The sequence below is a fragment of the Pelodiscus sinensis genome, chromosome 19 (genome assembly GCF_052426305.1).
Source record: "Pelodiscus sinensis isolate ZL-2025 chromosome 19, ASM5242630v1, whole genome shotgun sequence".
Taxonomy (NCBI): domain Eukaryota; kingdom Metazoa; phylum Chordata; order Testudines; family Trionychidae; genus Pelodiscus; species Pelodiscus sinensis.
This window is the reverse complement of record NC_143070.1, coordinates 765,989-786,303: the sequence shown is the minus strand read 5'-3', so window position 1 is coordinate 786,303 and position 20,315 is coordinate 765,989. Positions and strand designations below refer to the sequence as shown.

The following is a 20,315-nucleotide window of genomic DNA, read 5'->3' as shown; positions in this document are numbered from 1 at the left end:
GGGGGGGGAGAGGGGAGTCAGGCAGAGGGGCGGGGGGAGGGAAGAGAGTCAGGCAGGGGCGGGGGGAGGGAAGAAGGAGTCAGGCAGAGGGGCTGGGGGGGGAGAGGAGCCAGGCAGGGGCTGGGGGGAGGGAAGGAGTCCAGGCAGAGGGGTGGGGGAGGGAAGAGGAGTCCAGGCAGAGGGCTGGGGGGAGGGAAGGGTCAGGCAGGGGTGGGGGGAGGAAGAGGAGTCCAGGCAGAGGGGCGGGGGGGAGGGAAGAAGGTCCAGGCAGAGGGGCGGGGGGGAGAGGGGGTCCAGGCAGAGGGGCGGGGGGGAGGGAAGAGGAGGTCCAGGCAGAGGGGCGGGGGGAGGGAAGAAGGAGTCCAGGCAGAGGGGCGGGGGGAGGAAGAGGAGTCCAGGCAGAGGGGCTGGGGGGAGGAGGGGAATCAGGCAGAGGGGCTGGGGGGGAGGGAAGGAGTCCAGAGCAGAGGGGCGGGGGGAGGAAGAGGAGTCCAGGCAGAGGGGCTGGGGGGGGAAGAGGGTCAGGCAGAGGGGCGGGGGGAGGGAGAGGGAGTCCAGGCAGAGGGGCGGGGGGAGGGAAGGGGAGTCCAGGCAGAGGGGCGGGGGGGGAGGGAAGAGGAGTCAGGCAGAGGGGCTGGGGGGGAGAGGGGAGTCAGGCAGGGGCTGGGGGGAGGGAAGAGGAGTCAAGGCAGAGGGCTGGGGGAGAGGGGAGTCCAGGCAGAGGGGCGGGGGGAGGGAAGGGGAGTCCAGGCAGAGGGGCGGGGGAGGGAGGGAGTCCGGAAGGGGTCCAGGCAGAGGGGCGGGGGGAGGGAGAGGGAGTCCAGGCAGAGGGGCGGGGGGAGGGAAGGAGTCCAGGCAGAGGGGCGGGGGGAGGGAAGAGGAGTCCAGGCAGAGGGGCGGGGGGGGAGAGGGGAGTCAGGCAGAGGGTGGGGGAGGAGAGGAGAGGGAGTCAGAAGGGGTCAGGCAGAGGGGCAGGGGGAGGAGAGGGGAGTCCGGAACGGGGGGTCAGGCAGAGGGGCGGGGGGGAGAGGGGAGTCAGGCAGAGGGGGGGGGGCGAAGGAGAGGGGAGTCCGGAAGGGGGGTCCAGGCAGGGGGGGGGGGAGGAGAGGGGAGTCCGGAAGGGGGGTCCAGGCAGAGGGGCGGGGGGAGGAGAGGGGAGTCCGGAAGGGGGGGGTCGGGCAGTGGGGTGGGGGGAGGAGAGGGGAGTCCGGAAGGGGTCCAGGCAGAGGGGCGGGGGGAGGAGAGGGGGAGTCAGGAACGGGGGGGTCCGGCAGCAGGGGGGGGGGGAGAGGGGAGTCCAGGCAGAGGGGTGGGGGCGAAGGAGAGGGGAGTCCGGAAGGGGGGTCAGGCAGAGGGGTGGGGGGGAGGAGAGGGGAGTCCGGAAGGGGTCCAGGCAGAGGGGCGGGGGGGGAGGAGAGGGGAGTCCGGAAGGGGGGGGGTCAGGCAGTGGGGTGGGGGAGGGAGGGGAGTCCGGAAGGGAGGGTCCAGGCAGAGGGGTGGGGGGAGGGGAGAGGGGAGTCCGGAAGGGGGGGTCCAGGCAGAGGGGCGGGGGGAGGAGAGGGGAGTCCGGAAGGGGGGGTCAGGCAGTGGGGTGGGGGGAGGAGGGGAGTCCGGAAGGGGGTCCAGGCAGAGGGGCGGGGGGGGGAGGAGAGGGAGTCCGGAAGGGGTCCAGGCAGAGGGGCGGGGGGAGGAGAGGGGAGTCCGGAAGGGGGGGTCCAGGCAGTGGGGTCGGGGGGAGGAGAGGGGAGTCCGGAAGGGGGGGGTCCAGGCAGAGGGGCGGGGGGGAGGAGAGGGGAGTCCGGAAGGGGGGTCCGGGCAGAGGGCGGGGGGGAGGAGAGGGGAGTCCAGGAGGAAGGGGGGTCCAGGCAGAGGGGCGGGGGGAGGAGAGGGGAGTCCGGAAGGGGTCCAGGCAGAGGGGCGGGGGAGGGAGAGGGGAGTCCAGGAGGAAGGGGTCCAGGCAGAGGGGCGGGGGGGGGAGAGGGGAGTCCGGAAGGGGGTCCAGGCAGAGGGGCGGGGGGGAGGAGAGGGGAGTCCGGAAGGGGTCCAGGCAGAGGGGCGGGGGGGAGGAGAGGGGAGTCCGGAAGGGGGGTCCAGGCAGGGGGGTGGGGGGAGGAGAGGGGAGTCCGGAAGGGGGGGTCCAGGCAGAGGGGCGGGGGGGAGGAGAGGGGAGTCCGGAAGGGGGGGTCCAGGCAGAGGGGCGGGGGGGGAGGGAGGGAGTCCGGAAGGGGTCCAGGCAGAGGGGCGGGGGGAGGGAGAGGGGAGTCCAGGAGGAAGGGGTCGGGCAGAGGGGCGGGGGGAGGAGAGGGGAGTCCGGAAGGGGTCCAGGCAGAGGGGCGGGGGGAGGAGAGGGGAGTCCGGAAGGGGTCCAGGCAGAGGGGCGGGGGGGAGGAGAGGGGAGTCCAGGAGGAAGGGGGGTCAGGCAGAGGGGCGGGGGGAGGAGAGGGGAGTCCGGAAGGGGGGTCAGGCAGAGGGGCAGGGGGGAGGAGAGGGGAGTCCGGAAGGGGGTCCAGGCAGAGGGGCAGGGGGAGGAGAGGGGAGTCCGGAAGGGGGGTCCAGGCAGAGGGGCGGGGGGAGGAGAGGGGAGTCCGGAAGGGGGTCCAGGCAGAGGGGCGGGGGAGGAGGAGAGGGGAGTCCGGAAGGGGGGGTCAGGCAGGGGCGGGGGGAGGAGAGGGGAGTCCGGAAGGGGGTCCAGGCAGAGGGGCGGGGGGAGGAGGAGAGGGGAGTCCGGAAGGGGGGTCAGGGCAGAGGGAGGGGGGAGGAGAGGGGAGTCCGGAAGGGGTCCAGGCAGAGGGGCGGGGGGGGGAGAGGGGAGTCCAGGAGGAAGGGGGGTCCAGGCAGAGGGGTAGCGGGGGCAGAGGCAGCTGCCCAGACAGACCGGGGGATGGGCCTGGTGTCTCCCAGCCTGGGGGTGTCACTTCCCCCGTGGGTGGTGCTGCCCCGGGCGTGTCTGACCCCCCCCCGACTTCCCCTATTCTGGGCCCAGCTTCCCCTATTTCCTCCTCGCTTCCCCTTGGCCCCCTGCCAGCCGCCCTCTGGGCCTCGCACGGCAACGCCCCCCTGCCCCCCAGCCGGGGGACCTGAAACCCGGGGGAGGAGCCGACCGGCCGGCGCCACTTTCGCTTCCCCCGGGGCCAGGTCGGCCTCACGTGCAGGCCCCGCCGGGCGGGACTCGGGGCCTTCCCTGCCCAGGCCCCGGCTCCCGCCCCAGTGTGACGAGCGTGGCGGGTCTCAGCCGGCGCCTTGGCCGCAGCGGAGGGGCTGGACCGGCCCGCCCAGGGCAGAGGAGGACGGGGGGACACGGACAGACACGAGAGCTCCAGAAAATAGATCTTTATTGGCAGGCGGCTGCACGAGGGGCCGGGGCTCGGAGCCTGCCCCAGGCCCACGGCCCTGCCCGGGGGGGCCCAGGTTCCCACGGCCGCGCCCCGTGTGCAGTGAGCCTGTCCGGCCTCGGCGCCCGGCGGAGAGCAGCGGGTCCGGGCGTCACCTGGCCCTCAGCCGGGGCCGCTGGGGCGGGGCATTCGGGGAACACGGGGCGTCTCCTCGTGGCTCTTCGGGCACCACCAGCCCCTCGGCGCTCACTCTGAGGGGAGACACAGACTCAACAGCAGGCCCAGAGCCCTGGCGCCCAACCCCACCCCCGTATTCCGTCCGCTCCAACCACTGGGCACCACTCCCCTCCCAGGCCCAGAGCCCTGGCGCCCAACCCCCCCGTATTCCGTCCGCTCCAACCACTGGGCACCACTCCCCTCCCAGGCCCAGAGCCCTGGCGCCCAACCCCCCCCCCCCCCCCCCGTATTCCCTCTGCTCCAACCACTGGGCCCCACTCCCCTCCCAGGCCCAGAGCCCTGGCGCCCAACCCCCACCCCCGTATTCCCTCCGCTCCAACCACTGGGCACCACTCCCCTCCCAGGCCCAGAGCCCTGGCGCCCAACCCCCCCCCCCGTATTCCCTCCGCTCCAACCACTGGGCACCACTCCCCTCCCAGGCCCAGAGCCCTGGCGCCCAACCCCCCCCCCCGTATTCCGTCCGCTCCAACCACTGGGCACCACTCCCCTCCCAGGCCCAGAGCCCTGGCGCCCAACCCCCCCCCACCCCCCCCCCCGTATTCCCTCTGCTCCAACCACTGGGCCCCACTCCCCTCCCAGGCCCAGAGCCCTGGCGCCCAACCCCCACCCCCGTATTCCCTCTGCTCCAACCACTGGGCCCCACTCCCCTCCCAGCCCAGAGCCCTGGCGCCCAACCCCACCCCCCGTATTCCCTCTGCTCCAACCACTGGGCCCCACTCCCCTCCCAGGCCCAGAGCCCTGGCGCCCAACTCCCCCCCCCCCCCCCGTATTCCGTCCGCTCCAACCACTGGGCCCCACTCCCCTCCCAGGCCCAGAGCCCTGCGCCCCAACCCCCCCCTCGTATTCCCTCTGCTCTAACCACTGGGCACCACTCCCCTCCCAGGCCCAGAGCCCTGGCGCCCAACCCCCCCCCCCTCGTATTCCCTCTGCTCCAACCACTGGGCACCACTCCCCTCCCAGGCCCAGAGCCCTGGCGCCCAACCCCCACCCCCGTATTCCCTCTGCTCCAACCACTGGGCACCACTCCCCTCCCAGGCCCAGAGCCCTGGCGCCCAACCCTCCCCCCGTATTCCCTCTGCTCCAACCACTGGGCCCCACTCCCCTCCCAGGCCCAGAGCCCTGGCGCCCAACCCCCACCCCCGTATTCCCTCAGCTCCAACCACTGGGCCCCACTCCCCTCCCAGGCCCAGAGCCCTGGCGCCCAACCCCCCCCCCCCCCCCCCGCCCCGTATTCCCTCAGCTCCAACCACTGGGCACCACTCCCCTCCCAGGCCCAGAGCCCTGGCGCCCAACCCCCCCGTATTCCGTCCGCTCCAACCACTGGGCACCACTCCCCTCCCAGGCCCAGAGCCCTGGTGCCCAACCCCCCCCCCGTATTCCCTCAGCTCCAACCACTGGGCCCCACTCCCCTCCCAGGCCCAGAGCCCTGGCGCCCAACACACCTCCCCGTATTCCCTCCGCTCCAACCACTGGGCCCCACTCCCCTCCCAGCCCAGAGCCCTGGCACCCAACCCCCACCCCCGTATTCCCTCTGCTCCAACCACTGGGCCCCACTCCCCTCCCAGACCCAGAGCCCTGGCACCCAACCCCCACCCCCGTATTCCCTCTGCTCCAACCACTGGGCCCCCCTCCCCTCCCAGGCCCAGAGCCCTGGCGCCCAACCCCCACCTCTGTATTCCCTCTGCTCTAACCACTGGGCCCCACTCCCCTCCCAGGCCCAGAGCCCTGGCGCCCAACCCTCCCCCCTGTATTCCCTCTGCTACAACCACTGGGCCCCACTCTCCTCCCAGCCCAGAGCCCTGGGCCCCAACCCTCCCCCTGTATTCCCTCTGCTACAACCACTGGGCCCCACTCTCCTCCCAGGCCCAGAGCCCTGGCGCCCAACCCTCCCCCTATATTCCCTCTGCTCCAACCACTGGGCCCCACTCTCCTCCCAGGCCCAGAGCCCTGGCGCCCAACCCTCCCCCCTGTATTCCCTCTGCTACAACCACTGGGCCCCACTCTCCTCCCAGGCCCAGAGCCCTGGCGCCCAACCCTCCCCCCTGTATTCCCTTTGCTACAACCACTGGGCCCCACTCTCCTCCCAGCCCAGAGCCCTGGCTCCAGCCCTGGCACCGTCCCTCCCCCACAGAACAGCTGAACCCAGGCGCCCTGTCCTGGCCCCAGCCCGGCCGCTCTGCCCCCCCCCCCCCCGTGTACCTGTGGGGCGGGGCCAGCGGGACTTGACTATCAGGACCACCCCGGTGATGATGAAGAAGACGCCCAGGGCGATGGCCACGCCGCACAGCACCGTCTCCAGCAGCTCCGAGGGGATGGGGTACTGGGGCACTGGAGGGGGGGAGGCACAAGGTGAGGTCGGGGGCAGCAGCGGGGGGGCAGTTCCTGGGTCGCTGGGGAGATGGGGGGGGGACAGAGGGATGGGGAAGGGCCGGGTGCTGTTCCGGGATGGGAGGGGGGCTCACCCCAGTAGGCGACGGTGGAGAATTATAGAATCACAGAGCACTAGGACTGGAAGGGCCCGCGAGAGGCATCGAGTCCAGTCCCCTGCCCTCATGGCAGGACCCAGCACTGTCTAGCCCATCCCTGATAGACATTTATCCAACCTGCTCTGCGATATCTCCAGAGATGGGGATTCCACAACCTCCCTGGGCAATTTATTCCAGTGTCTGACACCCTGACAGTTGGGAACTTTTCCCTAATGTCCAACCTAAACCTCCCTTGCTGCAGTTTAAGCCCATTGCTTCTTGTTCTATCCTCAGAGGCCAAGGAGAACAATTTTTCTCCCTCCTCCTTGTGACCCCCTTTTAGATACCTGAAAACGGCTCTCATGTCCCCCTCAGTCTTCTCTTTTCCAAACTAAACAAACCCAATTCCTTCAGAATAGTGATAGAAATGGAGCCGTGTTAGTCTGGTGCAGCTGAAACAAAATACAGGACAATGTAGCACTTTAAAGACTCACAAGATGGTTTATTAGGTGATGAGCTTTCGTGGGCCAGACCCACTTCCTCAGATCAAATAGTGGAAGAAAATAGTCACAGCCATAGATACCAAAGGATACAATTAAAAAAATGAACAAATATGAAAAGGACAAATCACATTTCAGAACCGAAGGGGGATGCGGGGGGTAAATGTCTGTGAGCTAATGATATTAGAGGGTTATCACAATATATACGGTTGTGACAATTTTCTTCCACTATTTGATCTGAGGAAGTGGGTCTGGCCCATGAAAGCTCATCACCTAATAAACCATCTTGTGAGTCTTTAAAGTGCTACATAGTCCTGTATTTTGCTTCAACCAATTCCTTCAGCCTCCCTCCTAGCTCCTGTTCTCTGGACCTTTCCTCATTCTTGTTGCTCTTCTCTGGACCCTCCCCAATTTCTCTGCATCTTCCTTGAAATGCGGCGCCCTGAACTGGACACAGTCCTCCAGCTGAGGCCTGACCAGCGCAGAGCAGAGCGGCAGAACGACTCCTCGTGTCTTGATCACAACACTCCTGTTCGTGCAGCCCAGACTCATGTTTGCTTTTTGTGCAACAGCATCACCCTGCTGACTCATATTCAGCGTGTGGCCCCTCTAACCCCTAGATCCCCTTCTAGGCAGTCGCTTCCCGTTCTGTAGGCGTGAAACTGATTGTTCCTTCCTAAGCGGAGCACTTTGCATTGGTCTGTATTCCACGTCATCCTGTTCCCCGCCGACCATTTCTCCAGTCTGTCCAGGTCATTTTGAATTACGACCCTCCCTCCAGATTAGTGGCAACCCCTGCGGCTTGGGATCATCTGCAAACGTACTAAGCGAACCCTCTGCCAGTATCGAAATCGTCGGAGAAGAGGCGCTGGGCTCAGTGGCAGTGCAGGAGGGGATTGGGGTGCAGGAGGGGATTGGGGTGCAGGATGGGGATTGGGGTGCAGGAGGGGATTGGGGTGCAGGAGGGGGATGCGGGTGGCAGGGAGGGAGGCTCACCCCAGCAGGCGACAGTGGAGAAGCTGGAGCTGGGCACGGTGGGGGTGCAGGGAGAAGGATGGAGGTGCAGAGGGGGCGAGGGACAGGGAGGGGGGCTCACCCCAGTAGGCGATGGTGAAGAAGTTGGTGCTGGGCATGGTGGCAGTGCAGGGGGCAGGATGGGGGTGCAGGATGGGGGTGCTGGGGGCGGGGGCGGGGGACGGGCTCACCCCAGTAGGCGACGGTGGAGAAGCTGGTGCCGGGCACGCTGGCGGTGCGGGGGAAGGATTGGGGGTGCAGGATGGGAGTGCAGGGGGAAGGATGGAGGTGCAGGGGGAAGGATGGAGGTGCAGGATGGGGGTGCTGGGGGACGGGGGACGGGTTCACCCCAGTAGGCGACGGTGGAGAAGCTGGTGCCGGGCACGCTGGCGGTGCGGGGGGAAGGATTGGGGGTGCAGGATGGGGGTGCTGGGGGGCGGGGGACGGGCTCACCCCAGTAGACGACGGTGGAGAAGCTGGTGCCGGGCACGCTGGCGGTGCGGGGGGAAGGATGGGGGTGCGGGGGACAGGATGGGGGTGCAGGATGGAGGTACTGGGGGGCGGGGGACGGGCTCACCCCAGTAGGCGACGGTGGAGAAGCTGGTGCCGGGCACGCTGGCGGTGCGGGGGGAAGGATGGGGGTGCGGGGGACAGGATGGGGGTGCAGGATGGAGGTACTGGGGGGCGGGGGTGGGGGACGGGCTCACCCCAGTAGGCGACGGTGGAGAAGCTGGTGCCGGGCACGCTGGCGGTGCGGGGGGAAGGATTGGGGGTGCAGGATGGGGGTGCAGGGTTCAGGATGGGGGTGCTGGGGGGCGGGGGACGGGCTCACCCCAGTAGGCGACGGTGGAGAAGCTGGTGCCGGGCACGCTGGCGGTGCGGGGGGAAGGATGGGGGTGTGGGGAGCAGGATGGGAGTGCAGGGGGAAGGATGGAGGTGCAGGATGGCGGTGCTGGGGGGCGGGGGCGGGGGACGGGCTCACCCCAGTAGGCGACGGTGGAGAAGCTGGTGCCGGGCACGCTGGCGGTGCGGGGGGAAGGATGGGGGTGCAGGATGGGGGTGCAGGGTTCAGGATGGGGGTGCTGGGGGGCGGGGGACGGGCTCACCCCAGTAGGCGACGGTGGAGAAGCTGGTGCCGGGCACGCTAGCGGTGCGGGGGGAAGGATGGGGGTGCAGGATGGGGGTGCAGGGTTCAGGATGGGGGTGCTGGGGGGCGGGGGACGGGCTCACCCCAGTAGGCGACGGTGGAGAAGCTGGTGCCGGGCACGCTGGCGGTGCGGGGGGAAGGATGGGGGTGTGGGGAGCAGGATGGGGGTGCAGGGGGCAGGATGGGGGTGCGGGGGGAAGGATGGGGGTGCAGGATGGAGGTACTGGGGGGCGGGGGACGGGCTCACCCCAGTAGGCGACGGTGGAGAAGCTGGTGCCGGGCACGCTGGCGGTGCGGGGGGAAGGATGGGGGTGCAGGGGGCAGGATGGGGGTGCGGGGGAAGGATGGGGGTGCAGGATGGAGGTACTGGGGGGCGGGGGACGGGCTCACCCCAGTAGGCGACGGTGGAGAAGCTGGTGCCGGGCACGCTGGCGGTGCGGGGGGAAGGATGGGGGTGTGGGGGGCAGGATGGGGGGTGCGGGGGAAGGATGGGGGTGCGGGGGGAAGGATGGGGGTGCAGGATGGAGGTACTGGGGGGCAGGGGCGGGGGGGACGGGCTCACCCCAGTAGGCGACGGTGGAGAAGCTGGTGCCGGGCACGCTGGCGGTGCGGGGGGAAGGATGGGGGTGTGGGGGGCAGGATGGGGGTGCAGGGGGCAGGATGGGGGTGCGGGGGAAGGATGGGGGTGCAGGATGGAGGTACTGGGGGGCGGGGGACGGGCTCACCCCAGTAGGCGACGGTGGAGAAGCTGGTGCCGGGCACGCTGGCGGTGCGGGGGGAAGGATGGGGCTGTGGGGGGCAGGATGGGGGTGCAGGGGGCAGGATGGGGGTGCGGGGGGAAGGATGGGGGTGCAGGATGGAGGTACTGGGGGGCGGGGGCGGGGGACGGGCTCACCCCAGTAGGCGACGGTGGAGAAGCTGGTGCCGGGCACGCTGGCGGTGCGGGGGGAAGGATGGGGCTGTGGGGGGCAGGATGGGGGTGCGGGGGGAAGGATGGGGGTGCAGGATGGAGGTACTGGGGGGCGGGGGCGGGGGACGGGCTCACCCCAGTAGGTGACGGTGGAGAAGCTGGTGCCGGGCACGCTGGCGGTGCGGGGGGAAGGATGGGGGTGCAGGGGGCAGGATGGGGGTGCGGGGGGAAGGATGGGGGTGCAGGATGGAGGTACTGGGGGGCGGGGGACGGGCTCACCCCAGTAGGCGACGGTGGAGAAGCTGGTGCCGGGCACGCTGGCGGTGCGGGGGGAAGGATGGGGGTGCAGGGGGCAGGATGGGGGTGCGGGGGAAGGATGGGGGTGCAGGATGGGAGTGCAGGGGGAAGGATGGAGGTGCAGGATGGGGGTACTGGAGGGCGGCGGCGGGGGACGGGCTCACCCCAGTAGGCGACGGTGGAGAAGCTGGTGCCGGGCACGCTGGCGGTGCGGGGGGAAGGATGGAGGTGCAGGATGGGGGTGCTGGGGGGCGGGGGCGGGGGACGGGCTCACCCCAGTAGGCGACGGTGGAGAAGCTGGTGCCGGGCACGCTGGCGGTGCGGGGGGAAGGATGGGGGTGCAGGATGGGGGTGCAGGGTTCAGGATGGGGGTGCTGGGGGGTGGGGGACGGGCTCACCCCAGTAGGCGACGGTGGAGAAGCTGGTGCTGGGCACGCTGGCGGTGCGGGGGGAAGGATGGGGGTGCAGGGTTCAGGATGGGGGTGCTGGGGGGCGGGGACGGGCTCACCCCAGTAGGCGACGGTGGAGAAGCTGGTGCCGGGCACGCTGGCGGTGCAGGTGTAGACGTCTCCCTCGCGGGGGGTGAAGGGCAGGTAGGAGAAGAGCAGGAAGCCCAGGTCTTCGGTGGGGTACAGGCGGGTGGTGTTGGCGCCCTGGCTCACGGGCTCCCCGCGCCGTTGCCACGAGACGGAGACGGAGGCCGGGAAGAGGTTGCTCACCTGGCAGATCAGCGTGTTGGGTTCGCCCAGCTCCAGCGGCTGCAGCGTGTACACGCTGGCTATGGGGGTGCCTGCGGGCACAGGGAGGTGGTGAGGGGTGGGTGGGGAATGAGGCAGTGGGGGGAGGAGCCATCCTGCAGCTAGTGGGGGGAGGAGCCTGCTGCCAGGGGAGGAGCTGGCCCACAGGCACTGGGAGGGGGAAGCAGTCCTGTAGGTGCCAGGGGGAGGAGCCAGCCACTGGTGGGAGGAGCCAGTCTACAGGCGGTGGAGGGGGGAGCCGGCCCACAGGCTCCAGGGGGAGTCAGCCTGCCGCTGGGGGGAGGAGCCGTCCCGCAGGCGGTGGAGGGGGGAGCCGGCCCGCGGGCTCAGGGGGGAGGAGCCAGCCGCTGGGGGAGGAGCCAGTCTGCAGGCAGTGGAGGGGGGTACCGGCCCGCAGGCTCGGGGGGGAGGAGCCAGCCCACGAGCTCAGGGGGGGAGTCGGCCTGCCGCTGGGGGGAGGAGCTGTCCCGCAGGCGGTGGAGGGGGGAGCCGGCCCGCGGGCTCAGGGGGGATAGGAGCCAGTCCGCTGGTGGTGGAGGGGGGAGCCGTCCCGCGGGCTCAGGGGGGAGGAGCCAGCCGCTGGGGGAGGAGCCAGTCTACAGGCGATGGAGGAGGGAGCCGGCCTGTGGGCTCAGGGGGGGAGGAGCCATCCCGCGGGCTCAGGGGGGGAGGAGCCAGTCCGCTGGTGGTGGAGGGGGGAGCCGTCCCGCGGGCTCAGGGGGGAGGAGCCAGCCGCTGGGGGAGGAGCCAGTCTACAGGCGATGGAGGAGGGAGCCGGCCTGTGGGCTCAGGGGGGGAGGAGCCATCCCGCGGGCTCAGGGGGGGGAGGAGCCGTCCCGCAGGCGGTGGAGGGGGGAGCCGGCCTGTGGGCTCAGGGGGGGAGGAGCCAGTCTACAGGCGATGGAGGAGGGAGCCAGCCTGTGGGCTCAGGGGGGGAGGAGCCATCCCGCGGGCTCAGGGGGGGAGGAGCCAGTCCGCTGGTGGTGGAGGGGGGAGCTGTCCTGCGGGCTCAGGGGGGAGGAGCCAGCCGCTGGGGGAGGAGCCAGTCTACAGGCGATGGAGGAGGGAGCGGGCCCGCGGGCGGGGGGGCGGGTACCTCTGGCCTCGGGCAGGAGGCCGTGGGAGATGTTGCCCAGGACGGTCTGCAGCTGGCGGCACAGCAGGGAGTCGTTGCGGATCAGCTCCGGGCTCTCCTGGGCCCCCAGCCAGGGCTGGAAGTCGGGCAGCCGGGCCTCCCAGCGCGTCTGCGGGAAGTCGAAGGCGAAGAGCCCGTCCCCGTCGAAGGTGAGCGCCAGGCCCATCGAGGGGCGCTCCGGCTGGCAGAACAGCACGCTGGACAGCAGGTGGGCTGGTGGCTCTGGGCGGAGAGACGCACACCAGTGTCACGCCCGCTCACCATCCTCGTGCGCACACGCCCCCCTGCCCGCCGCACGTCCCACGCACGGGCCCCACGCCCAGCCTCCCCACCATCCCTCACGCACGGACACAGCACAACCCGGGTGCAAGCGCACTGCTCCCCTACACACACACACCCCGTGTACACAGCTGCACATGTACCCCCAATGCCTTACATACACACATGGGCTGCGTGCGCACCTAGTGACAAAACACACCACAAGCCGTCTGGCCTGCCCCCTGCCTACACAGTCACACAAGCAACAGCCACTTTGCACTCCCCTGTGTGCACAATCACTCGTCTAGCTGCACTCCCCTTTACATGGTTACACACCCAGAAATCCCCGTGAACACACCATGGGACACACACACATGCACACACACCCCCTTAGTGCCCAACTAACCCTGGGGAAACTCTTGCTCTAACACACAAGCACCCCAACACCCAATCTCCATGCCGGCCCAATTCCACACACATTTAACATCCCCCGACACATACACACTCTCCTGAGACATCTCCACACACACAATCCTTATGCACACACAATGCTACACACTGTCCCGTGTGCACACAGTCATTCACACACAGTCCTCTTCTACACAACCACACAGGTTTTCTGTGCACACAATCACACATACAATGCTCTCCTGTACATGCCCAAGCACACACAATTTCCATGCATGATGAACACACACAATCCCCTTGTGCACACACACAGAACCCCACACACCGTCTCCTTGTGCACTGAACACACACACACAATCCCCGAGCATGTGCACACACAAGGACACACAAAATCCCCTTGTGCCTGCACACACACAACCGCACAGGAAATCCCTGTGCAAGCACACCATTCCCTTGTGCAGCACAGAAATCACACAATCCCTGTGCAAGCACACCATTCCCTTGTGCAGCACAGAAATCACACAATCCCTTGTGCAAGCACACCATTCCCTTGTGCAGCACAGAAATCACACAATCCCTTGTGCAAGCACACCATTCCCTTGTGCAGCACAGAAATCACACAATCCCTTGTGCAAGCACACCATTCCCTTGTGCAGCACAGAAATCACACAATCCCTTGTGCAAGCACACCATTCCTTTGTGCAGCACAGAAATCACACAATCCCTTGTGCAAGCACACCATTCCCTTGTGCAGCACAGAAATCACACAATCCCTGTGCAAGCACACCATTCCCTTGTGCAGCACAGAAATCACACAATCCCTTGTGCAAGCACACCATTCCCTTGTGCAGCACAGAAATCACACAATCCCTTGTGCAAGCACACCATTCCCTTCTGCAGCACAGAAATCACACAATCCCTGTGCAAGCACACCATTCCCTTGTGCAGCACAAGAATCACACAATCCCTTGTGCAAGCACACCATTCCCTTCTGCAGCACAGAAATCACACAATCCCTGTGCAAGCACACCATTCCCTTGTGCAGCACAGAAATCACACAATCCCTTGTGCAAGCACACCATTCCCTTGTGCAGCACAGAAATCACACAATCCCTTGTGCAAGCACACCATTCCCTTCTGCAGCACAGAAATCACACAATCCCTGTGCAAGCACACCATTCCCTTGTGCAGCACAGAAATCACACAATCCCTTGTGCAAGCACACCATTCCCTTGTGCAGCACAGAAATCACACAATCCCTTGTGCAAGCACACCATTCCCTTGTGCAGCACAGAAATCACACAATCCCTTGTGCAAGCACACCATTCCCTTGTGCAGCACAGAAATCACACAATCCCTTGTGCAAGCACACCATTCCCTTGTGCAGCACAGAAATCACACAATCCCTGTGCAAGCACACCATTCCCTTGTGCAGCACAGAAATCACACAATCCCTTGTGCAAGCACACCATTCCCTTGTGCAGCACAGAAATCACACAATCCCTTGTGCAAGCACACCATTCCCTTGTGCAGCACAGAAATCACACAATCCCTTGTGCAAGCACACCATTCCCTTGTGCAGCACAGAAATCACACAATCCCTTGTGCAAGCACACCATTCCCTTGTGCAGCACAGAAATCACACAATCCCTGTGCAAGCACACCATTCCCTTGTGCAGCACAGAAATCACACAATCCCTTGTGCAAGCACACCATTCCCTTGTGCAGCACAGAAATCACACAATCCCTGTGCAAGCACACCATTCCCTTTTGCAGCACAGAAATCACACAATCCCTTGTGCAAGCACACCATTCCCTTGTGCAGCACAAGAATCACACAATCCCTGTGCATGCACACACACACTCCCTTGTGCAACACACACAACCACATATACCCAACCCCTTGTGCACACACACAACCCCTGGTGCACACACAACCCCTGGTGCACGCGCACGGGCCGTGCAATGCCCCCCCTACCGTCGGTCGGGACGGTGGGCGCCGCCCCCCCCAGCAGCCCCAGGGCCAGCAGCAGCCCCCAGCAGCCGGGCGCCTCCATCCCCGCCGGGCCGTCTGCCCCCGGCCGGCCCGGCTCCCCGGCACCCCCGGCCCCCAGCCAATGGCTGCGCCCGCCCGCCCGCGTCACCTGTTGCCGGGCAGGCCCGGGCCAGGCGGGACCCGCTGGCGCTGATTGGACGGCCGGGACCCCTGGGGAAGGCCCGGAGGGACCGTGAGAATCTGGTCTGAGTCCTGTCTAGACAGAGCCCCGCTCCGGATGCGCCTCCAGACGGCCCCTGCTCCGGGTTCACCCCGGATTGTCTCTGCTCCGGGTTCGCTTCCAGACGGCCCCTGCTCCGGGTTCGCCCCGGATTGTCTCTGCTCCGGGTTCGCCTCCAGACGGCCCCTGCTCCGGGTTCGCTTCCAGACGGCCCCTGCTCCGGGTTCGCCCCGGATTGTCTCTGCTCCGGGTTCGCCTCCAGACGGCCCCTGCTCCGGGTTCACCCCGGATGGCTCCTGCTCCGGGTTCGCCCCGGATTGTCTCTGCTCCGGATGCGCCTCCAGACGGCCCCTGCTCCGGGTTCGCCCCGGATGGCTCCTGCTCCGGGTTCGCCCCGGATTGTCTCTGCTCCGGGTTCGCCTCCAGACGGCCCCTGCTCCACATTCGCCCCGGATTGTCTCTGTTCTGGGTTCGCCCCGGATTGTCTCTGCTCCGGGTTCACCCCAAATAAACTCCTGTTACAGATTCACCCCAGACGGCCCCTGCTCCATATTCACCCCGGATAACTCCTGTTCCTGATTCACCCCAGATAACTCCTGTTCCGGATTCACCCCAGATAGCCGCTGCTCCGGAGTCACTCCCAGCAGACAGGCCAGGGGCCAGCGTGAGAAAGCCACAACACGATGCTCATGCCGCTTTGCCGGGGGCTGGGAACGCGCCTGGCTCAGCCCCACGCTCAGCAAAGCCCTTCAGGGTGTGTTTGACTTTGGGGCCTCGCTCCCCCTTGGAGCAGGGGGCTGGGAGCCAGTGGCCGAGGGGAAGCAGTCGAGCCGGGGGGCAGTAGTACCCCCCCCCCGCACACACTGGTCCAGCGCTCGCGTGGGGACGGGGATACAGGCCCCGGTTTCAAGGGAAGTATGTCCGGGCCTTGCCGTAAGGGCCCCGATTCGGGAAAGCACGTGCCGGGCGGAGCATGGCTGGTGGGGCGGGATGGGGGGGCATAAAATAGATGGTTTCTAGGGTCACGGTGTCTGAGTGCCCTGCCGAAGGGAGGGGGCGCGACCCCCTTTCCCCCCCGCGGGACGTGTGTCCGTGGCTCGCCCGCAGGGACGGCGGCCACCGAGGGAGCAACGTTCCTGCGCCCTGCACTGGGCGAATTCTGCCCGGCTCCCCGATCTCAGGCCCAGCCCCTCGGCGTGTGCATGTGTGTGTCTTCGGTTCCCTGTTTGTGTGTGTGTGTGTCTTGTCCTTGGTGAATCCTTGATCGTGTGTGTGTGTCTTCGGTTCCCTGTTTGGGTGCGTGTTTGGTTCCCTGTTCAGGGTGTGTGTGTGGTTCCCTGTTTGGGGTGTGTGTGGTTCCCTGTTCGGGGTGTGTATGTTGGTGTGTGGTTCCCTGTTCGGGGTGTGTGTGTTGGTGTGTGGTTCCCTGTTCGGGGGGTGTGTGTTGGTGTGTGGTTCCCTGTTTGGGGTGTGTATGTTGGTGTGTGGTTCCCTGTTCGGGGTGTGTGTGTTGGTGTGTGGTTCCCTGTTCGGGGTGTGTGTGTGGTTCCCTGTCCAGGGTGTGTGTGTTGGTGTGTGGTTCCCTGTTCAGGGTGTGTGTGTTGGTGTGTGGTTCCCTGTTCGGGGTGTGTGTGTTGGTGTGTGTGTTGGTGTGTGGTTCCCTGTTTGGGGTGTGTGTGTTGGTGTGTGGTTCCCTGTTCGGGGTGTGTGTGTTGGTGTGTGGTTCCCTGTTCGGGGTGTGTGTGTGGTTCCCTGTTCGGGGTGTGTGTGTTGGTGTGTGGTTCCCTGTTCGGGGTGTGTGTGTGGTTCCCTGTTCGGGGTGTGTGTGTTGGTGTGTGGTTCCCTGTTCGGGGTGTGTGTAAGCAGTCACACCGCTTAGCACTTCCCAGGGCCGGTGCAGCCTGTCAGACAGCGCGGGACGGTGGAGGGTTTCTTTCCCGGCGCGGGACTCGTGGCTCAGTGCGGGCCGGGTGGCCGTAGCAGGCCCGGCCGGTAATGGGGCGCACGAGGCAGCACCTCACAGCGGCTGATACGGAACGGAACCGCCCTCGATGCTTGCCCAGCCTGGATCCCTCACGCAGCAGGTGACTGGGAACGAAAGTATTTCGGGGCACCCGGGCCACCGGCAAACAAGTCACCCGCGCCAATGACGGGCGCTCACGTTCCTGCTTGGCGGGGGCCTAGGGACCTGAGCTCGGTGGCGTTTCTACACCCACGGGAGGACCCAGCCACCGGAGCAGCAGCGTCGGCTGTAACTCCACCGGATGGGGGTGGACGCGCCGCGAGCCGGAAGGCTCACGGACATGAACCGACAGCGTTCGGCCTGATCGCGTGTTGCACGCAATACCGATTTCACCGCCACACGTTCAGTTTGAACCCGATGTCAACAGCAAAAGAACAAAGATGGAAATATAAGGATCCGCTTTTTGTTACTTATTCCAACAAAATGTATTCGATAGGGATGATCAGGAACCAATAATAGATCTGGATTCTTTTACCAGTGGTTCATCCCAATTATTTGTTAGCTACTAATTGTTCTACCGAACAGCTGTTTGCTAGAATGACCTGATATTAACAACTCCTGGTTGACTTTGATTTGTATTTACCCAATTAATGATTCCTCTTGATTATCTCTCAACCTGATAATCGTTAATCTGCGACTCTTGCCAGGTACGAATAACTCCGCATGAGAACGCTTGCTATTTTTTTAATGTTCTTTTTTTTATGTAGCTTGAGCAGCCAGGTGGAGCAAGTTAAACCGGAGGTGGGATTTTAATTAACTAGGTAGCTGGTCAGACAGGTTGAGAGACCCTTGCCTAATGACTCATCTTCTGCCCTGCTGGGCCGTGCTACAGCCAGCAGCCAGTGGAGGTCACTCACAACCCACTGCCGAACATAGCAACCAGCAAGGTACCCCCACTACGTCACGACCACATCCTCTGGCGAGGAGTTCCACAGGTTGACTGGGAGCTGCATGAAGAAAAATTTCACTTGGTTTGTTTTCAACCTGCTACCTACTGATTCCATTTGGTGACCCCTAATTATTATATTATGGGAACAAGTACATAATTGTCCTTATTCACTGTCTCCACACCACTCATGATGCTATGGATCTCTGTCCTGTCCCCCCTTTGTCTCCTCTTTTCTAAACTGAAAAGTCCCCGTCTCTTTACTCTCTTTTCACATGGGCCCTGTTCCCAACCCAGAATCATTTTTGTAGCCCCTTTCTGAGCCTTTTCCAATGCCAAGAAATCTTTTTGGAGCTGAGGCGACCACGTCTGTCTGCAGTATCCAGATGTGGGCGTCTGTGGGTTTATACAGAGGCAATAAGGTATTTTCTGTTTTATTCTCGATCCCTTTTTTAATGACTCCTAACACTCTATTTGACTTTTTGCCAGCCGCTGCGCACGGAGTGGACGTCCTCAGAGAACTGTCCGCGATGACGCCAAGATCTCTCTTGAGTAGTTGTAGCCAAATGAGTCCCCATCACATCGCCTGTGTAGCTGGCATTGTGTTTTTCAATGGGATTACTTGACGTTCCATTTCATTTGCCATTTTGTTGCCAAATCACTTAGTTCAGCGTTTCCCAAACTAAGAGATCCTCTGGAAAAGGGCTTTTTTCCGGAGGATCGGGGCCAGTGTAGACGCTCTTTTCCGGCTTTTCTAAAAGCCGGAAAAAAGCGGTGGACATTTTTATTTAAATGCCGCGGGGGATATTTAAATCCCCCGCAGATTTCCCTATTACAACCTGTGAAATTAACATGCCCCTTCCGGAAAAGGGGCCAGTGTAGACGTAGCCTATGTGTTTATATTTTTGGGCTGCAAAAAACAGTACTAAAAACAACGGGTTCCAACTAAAGTACAAAGTTTGGAAAACCCTGATCTAGCCGCTTTCTATCCATCTTCCAGTCCATTCATCCAATCCATATTCCCTTAACTTGCTGGCAAGAATATTGTGGGTGACTGTATCAGAAGCTTTGCTAACGCTGCCACTGGGGGCTTTGGGAGGACCAGAAACAACTTATTTGAATATTCACCATTTGCTTAATGAATATGCAAATATGCAAATTAATGTCACTAGTCCCCCAAAAGCTCGTGACTGGATTTACTGGTCCCTGTGTCAAAAAGTTTGGGAACCCCTGACTTAGTTTGATGAGATCTCTTTGAAGCTCGTCACACTCTGCTTTGGTCTTAACTCTCTTGAGCAGTTTGGGATCATCTGCAAATTTTGCCACTTCACTGTCTACCCCTTTCTCCAGATCATTTATTCCTCCCCTTTGTTTCCTGTCTTGTAACCAGTCACCAGTCCACGAAAGGCCCGTCCCTCTTCTCCCATGACAGCTCACTTGGCTTAAGAGCCTTTGGTGAGGGACCTTGTCAAAGGCTTTCAGGACATCTCAGTACACTAGAACCACTGGATCCCCCCGTCCACGTTTGCTGACCCCCTCAAAGAACTCTAGGAGATTAGTAAGGCAGGATTTCCCTTTCCAGAAACCATGGTGACTTTCCCCAACAAATTGTTTCTCTAGGTGTCTGACAATTTTATTCTTTACTATCGTTTCAACTAATTTGCCCAGTACGGATGTTAGACTCACTGGTCTGTAATTGCCAGGATCACCGCTAGAGCGTCCCGTTAGCGATCTTCTAGTCTTTAGGTACAGAAGCTGGCTTAGAAACCACAGCTTAGTCTATCCAAACTAAAACCACACTGGAGTTCCGCAATTTCCCATCTGAGCTCTCTCCGAACTCTTGGGTGAATGCAGCCGGGCTCGGTGTCTCGTTGTTAAGTTTTGCACATGAGCGTTCCTGGCTGTGTTCCCTTCCCCTGGGGCACCTGGCACTGGCCACTGTCGGAGGCCAGGATACTGGGCGAGATGGAGCTCTGGGCCGATCCAGCCTGGCCGTTCTCACGGTTTTTACCTGGGAGGGGAATTTTCCAGCCCGGCCGTGCTTAGATTGAGGTCGGATGTTTTTCTATGCAATTTGCTCTAGTTCAGCCACGAATTAATTCAGGGCCCGTGTGTACAGGAACTCAGAGCAGACCGTGGAGCCCTCTGGCGAGAGACTTGATGAATAATGAATCCCGGCGGCATGAGGGGAAATGAAATTCACATCACCAAGTCACGATTCAGTGACCCGCCCCCTCCGGCAGCCCCCCTCCGCTTTGGTTCACAAACCATGGGATTTAAGAACAACCCATTTTTGAGACCTTTGGTGGGCCTTTTAGATGGGTAGTGCCAAGCTTTCTTCCGAGACAGCCTGAAAGGGGGGGTTCCACAAAACGGAAGCCGAGGTTCTTACGTGATGCCATGGCGCGGAAGCTTTCGGAAAAGCGCCCGGGCCACACGACGTGCACAGCGTGCGGGGCGCCGGCAGTGCTCCGTGGCCCACCCCTCCGGAGGCTACTCAACTATTCAGACGTCTACGCTCAGCTCAGCGAGGGGACGCCCGGACACCAAGAACCAGCCCTCCCCCGGCCCGGCCCGGCCAGGCCTGTATTTCCCAGCAGAGCTGCCCTGGGATCCTGGTGCCGAGCGTATCACACCGAACGCCATCACCGTCCCCTCCTCAGAGGAGTTTTGGGGCCTCCAGTTAATGTATCTGATGGCTCCCCAGGGCTGTGAGAGGCTCCTGCGGC

At 64.0% G+C, this 20,315-nt stretch overlaps 1 protein-coding gene across 1 annotated transcript; it reads right to left on the bottom strand.

Moving 5' to 3' along the window:
* Positions 1-3,315: 3,315 nt before the first annotated feature.
* On the bottom strand, positions 3,316-14,590 carry LOC142825295 (class II histocompatibility antigen, M alpha chain). The gene is made up of 5 exons (XM_089771579.1): positions 14,440-14,590; positions 11,757-12,017; positions 10,411-10,692; positions 5,769-5,897; positions 3,316-3,583 (listed from the first exon to the last, which is right to left on the bottom strand). The coding sequence occupies exons 1-5, from the start codon at positions 14,516-14,518 to the stop codon at positions 3,579-3,581; spliced, it is 756 nt and encodes a 251-aa protein (XP_089627705.1). The 5' UTR covers positions 14,519-14,590; the 3' UTR covers positions 3,316-3,578.
* Positions 14,591-20,315: the final 5,725 nt, after the last annotated feature.

What these genes read in the sequence shown, in the direction of transcription:
- LOC142825295 (XM_089771579.1), bottom strand. Translation starts at nt 14,518, where the DNA reads ATGGAGGCGCCCGGCTGCTGGGGGCTGCTGCTGGCCCTGGGGCTGCTG. An exon ending in CCTCCTGCCCGAGGCCAGAG is followed by an intron (nt 10,693 to 11,756) that starts GTACCCGCCCCC and finishes CTGTGCCCGCAG; the next exon opens with GCACCCCCATAGCCAGCGTG. An exon ending in CTCCACCGTCGCCTACTGGG is followed by an intron (nt 5,898 to 10,410) that starts GTGAGCCCGTCC and finishes CCCCCCCTCCAG; the next exon opens with TGCCCCAGTACCCCATCCCC.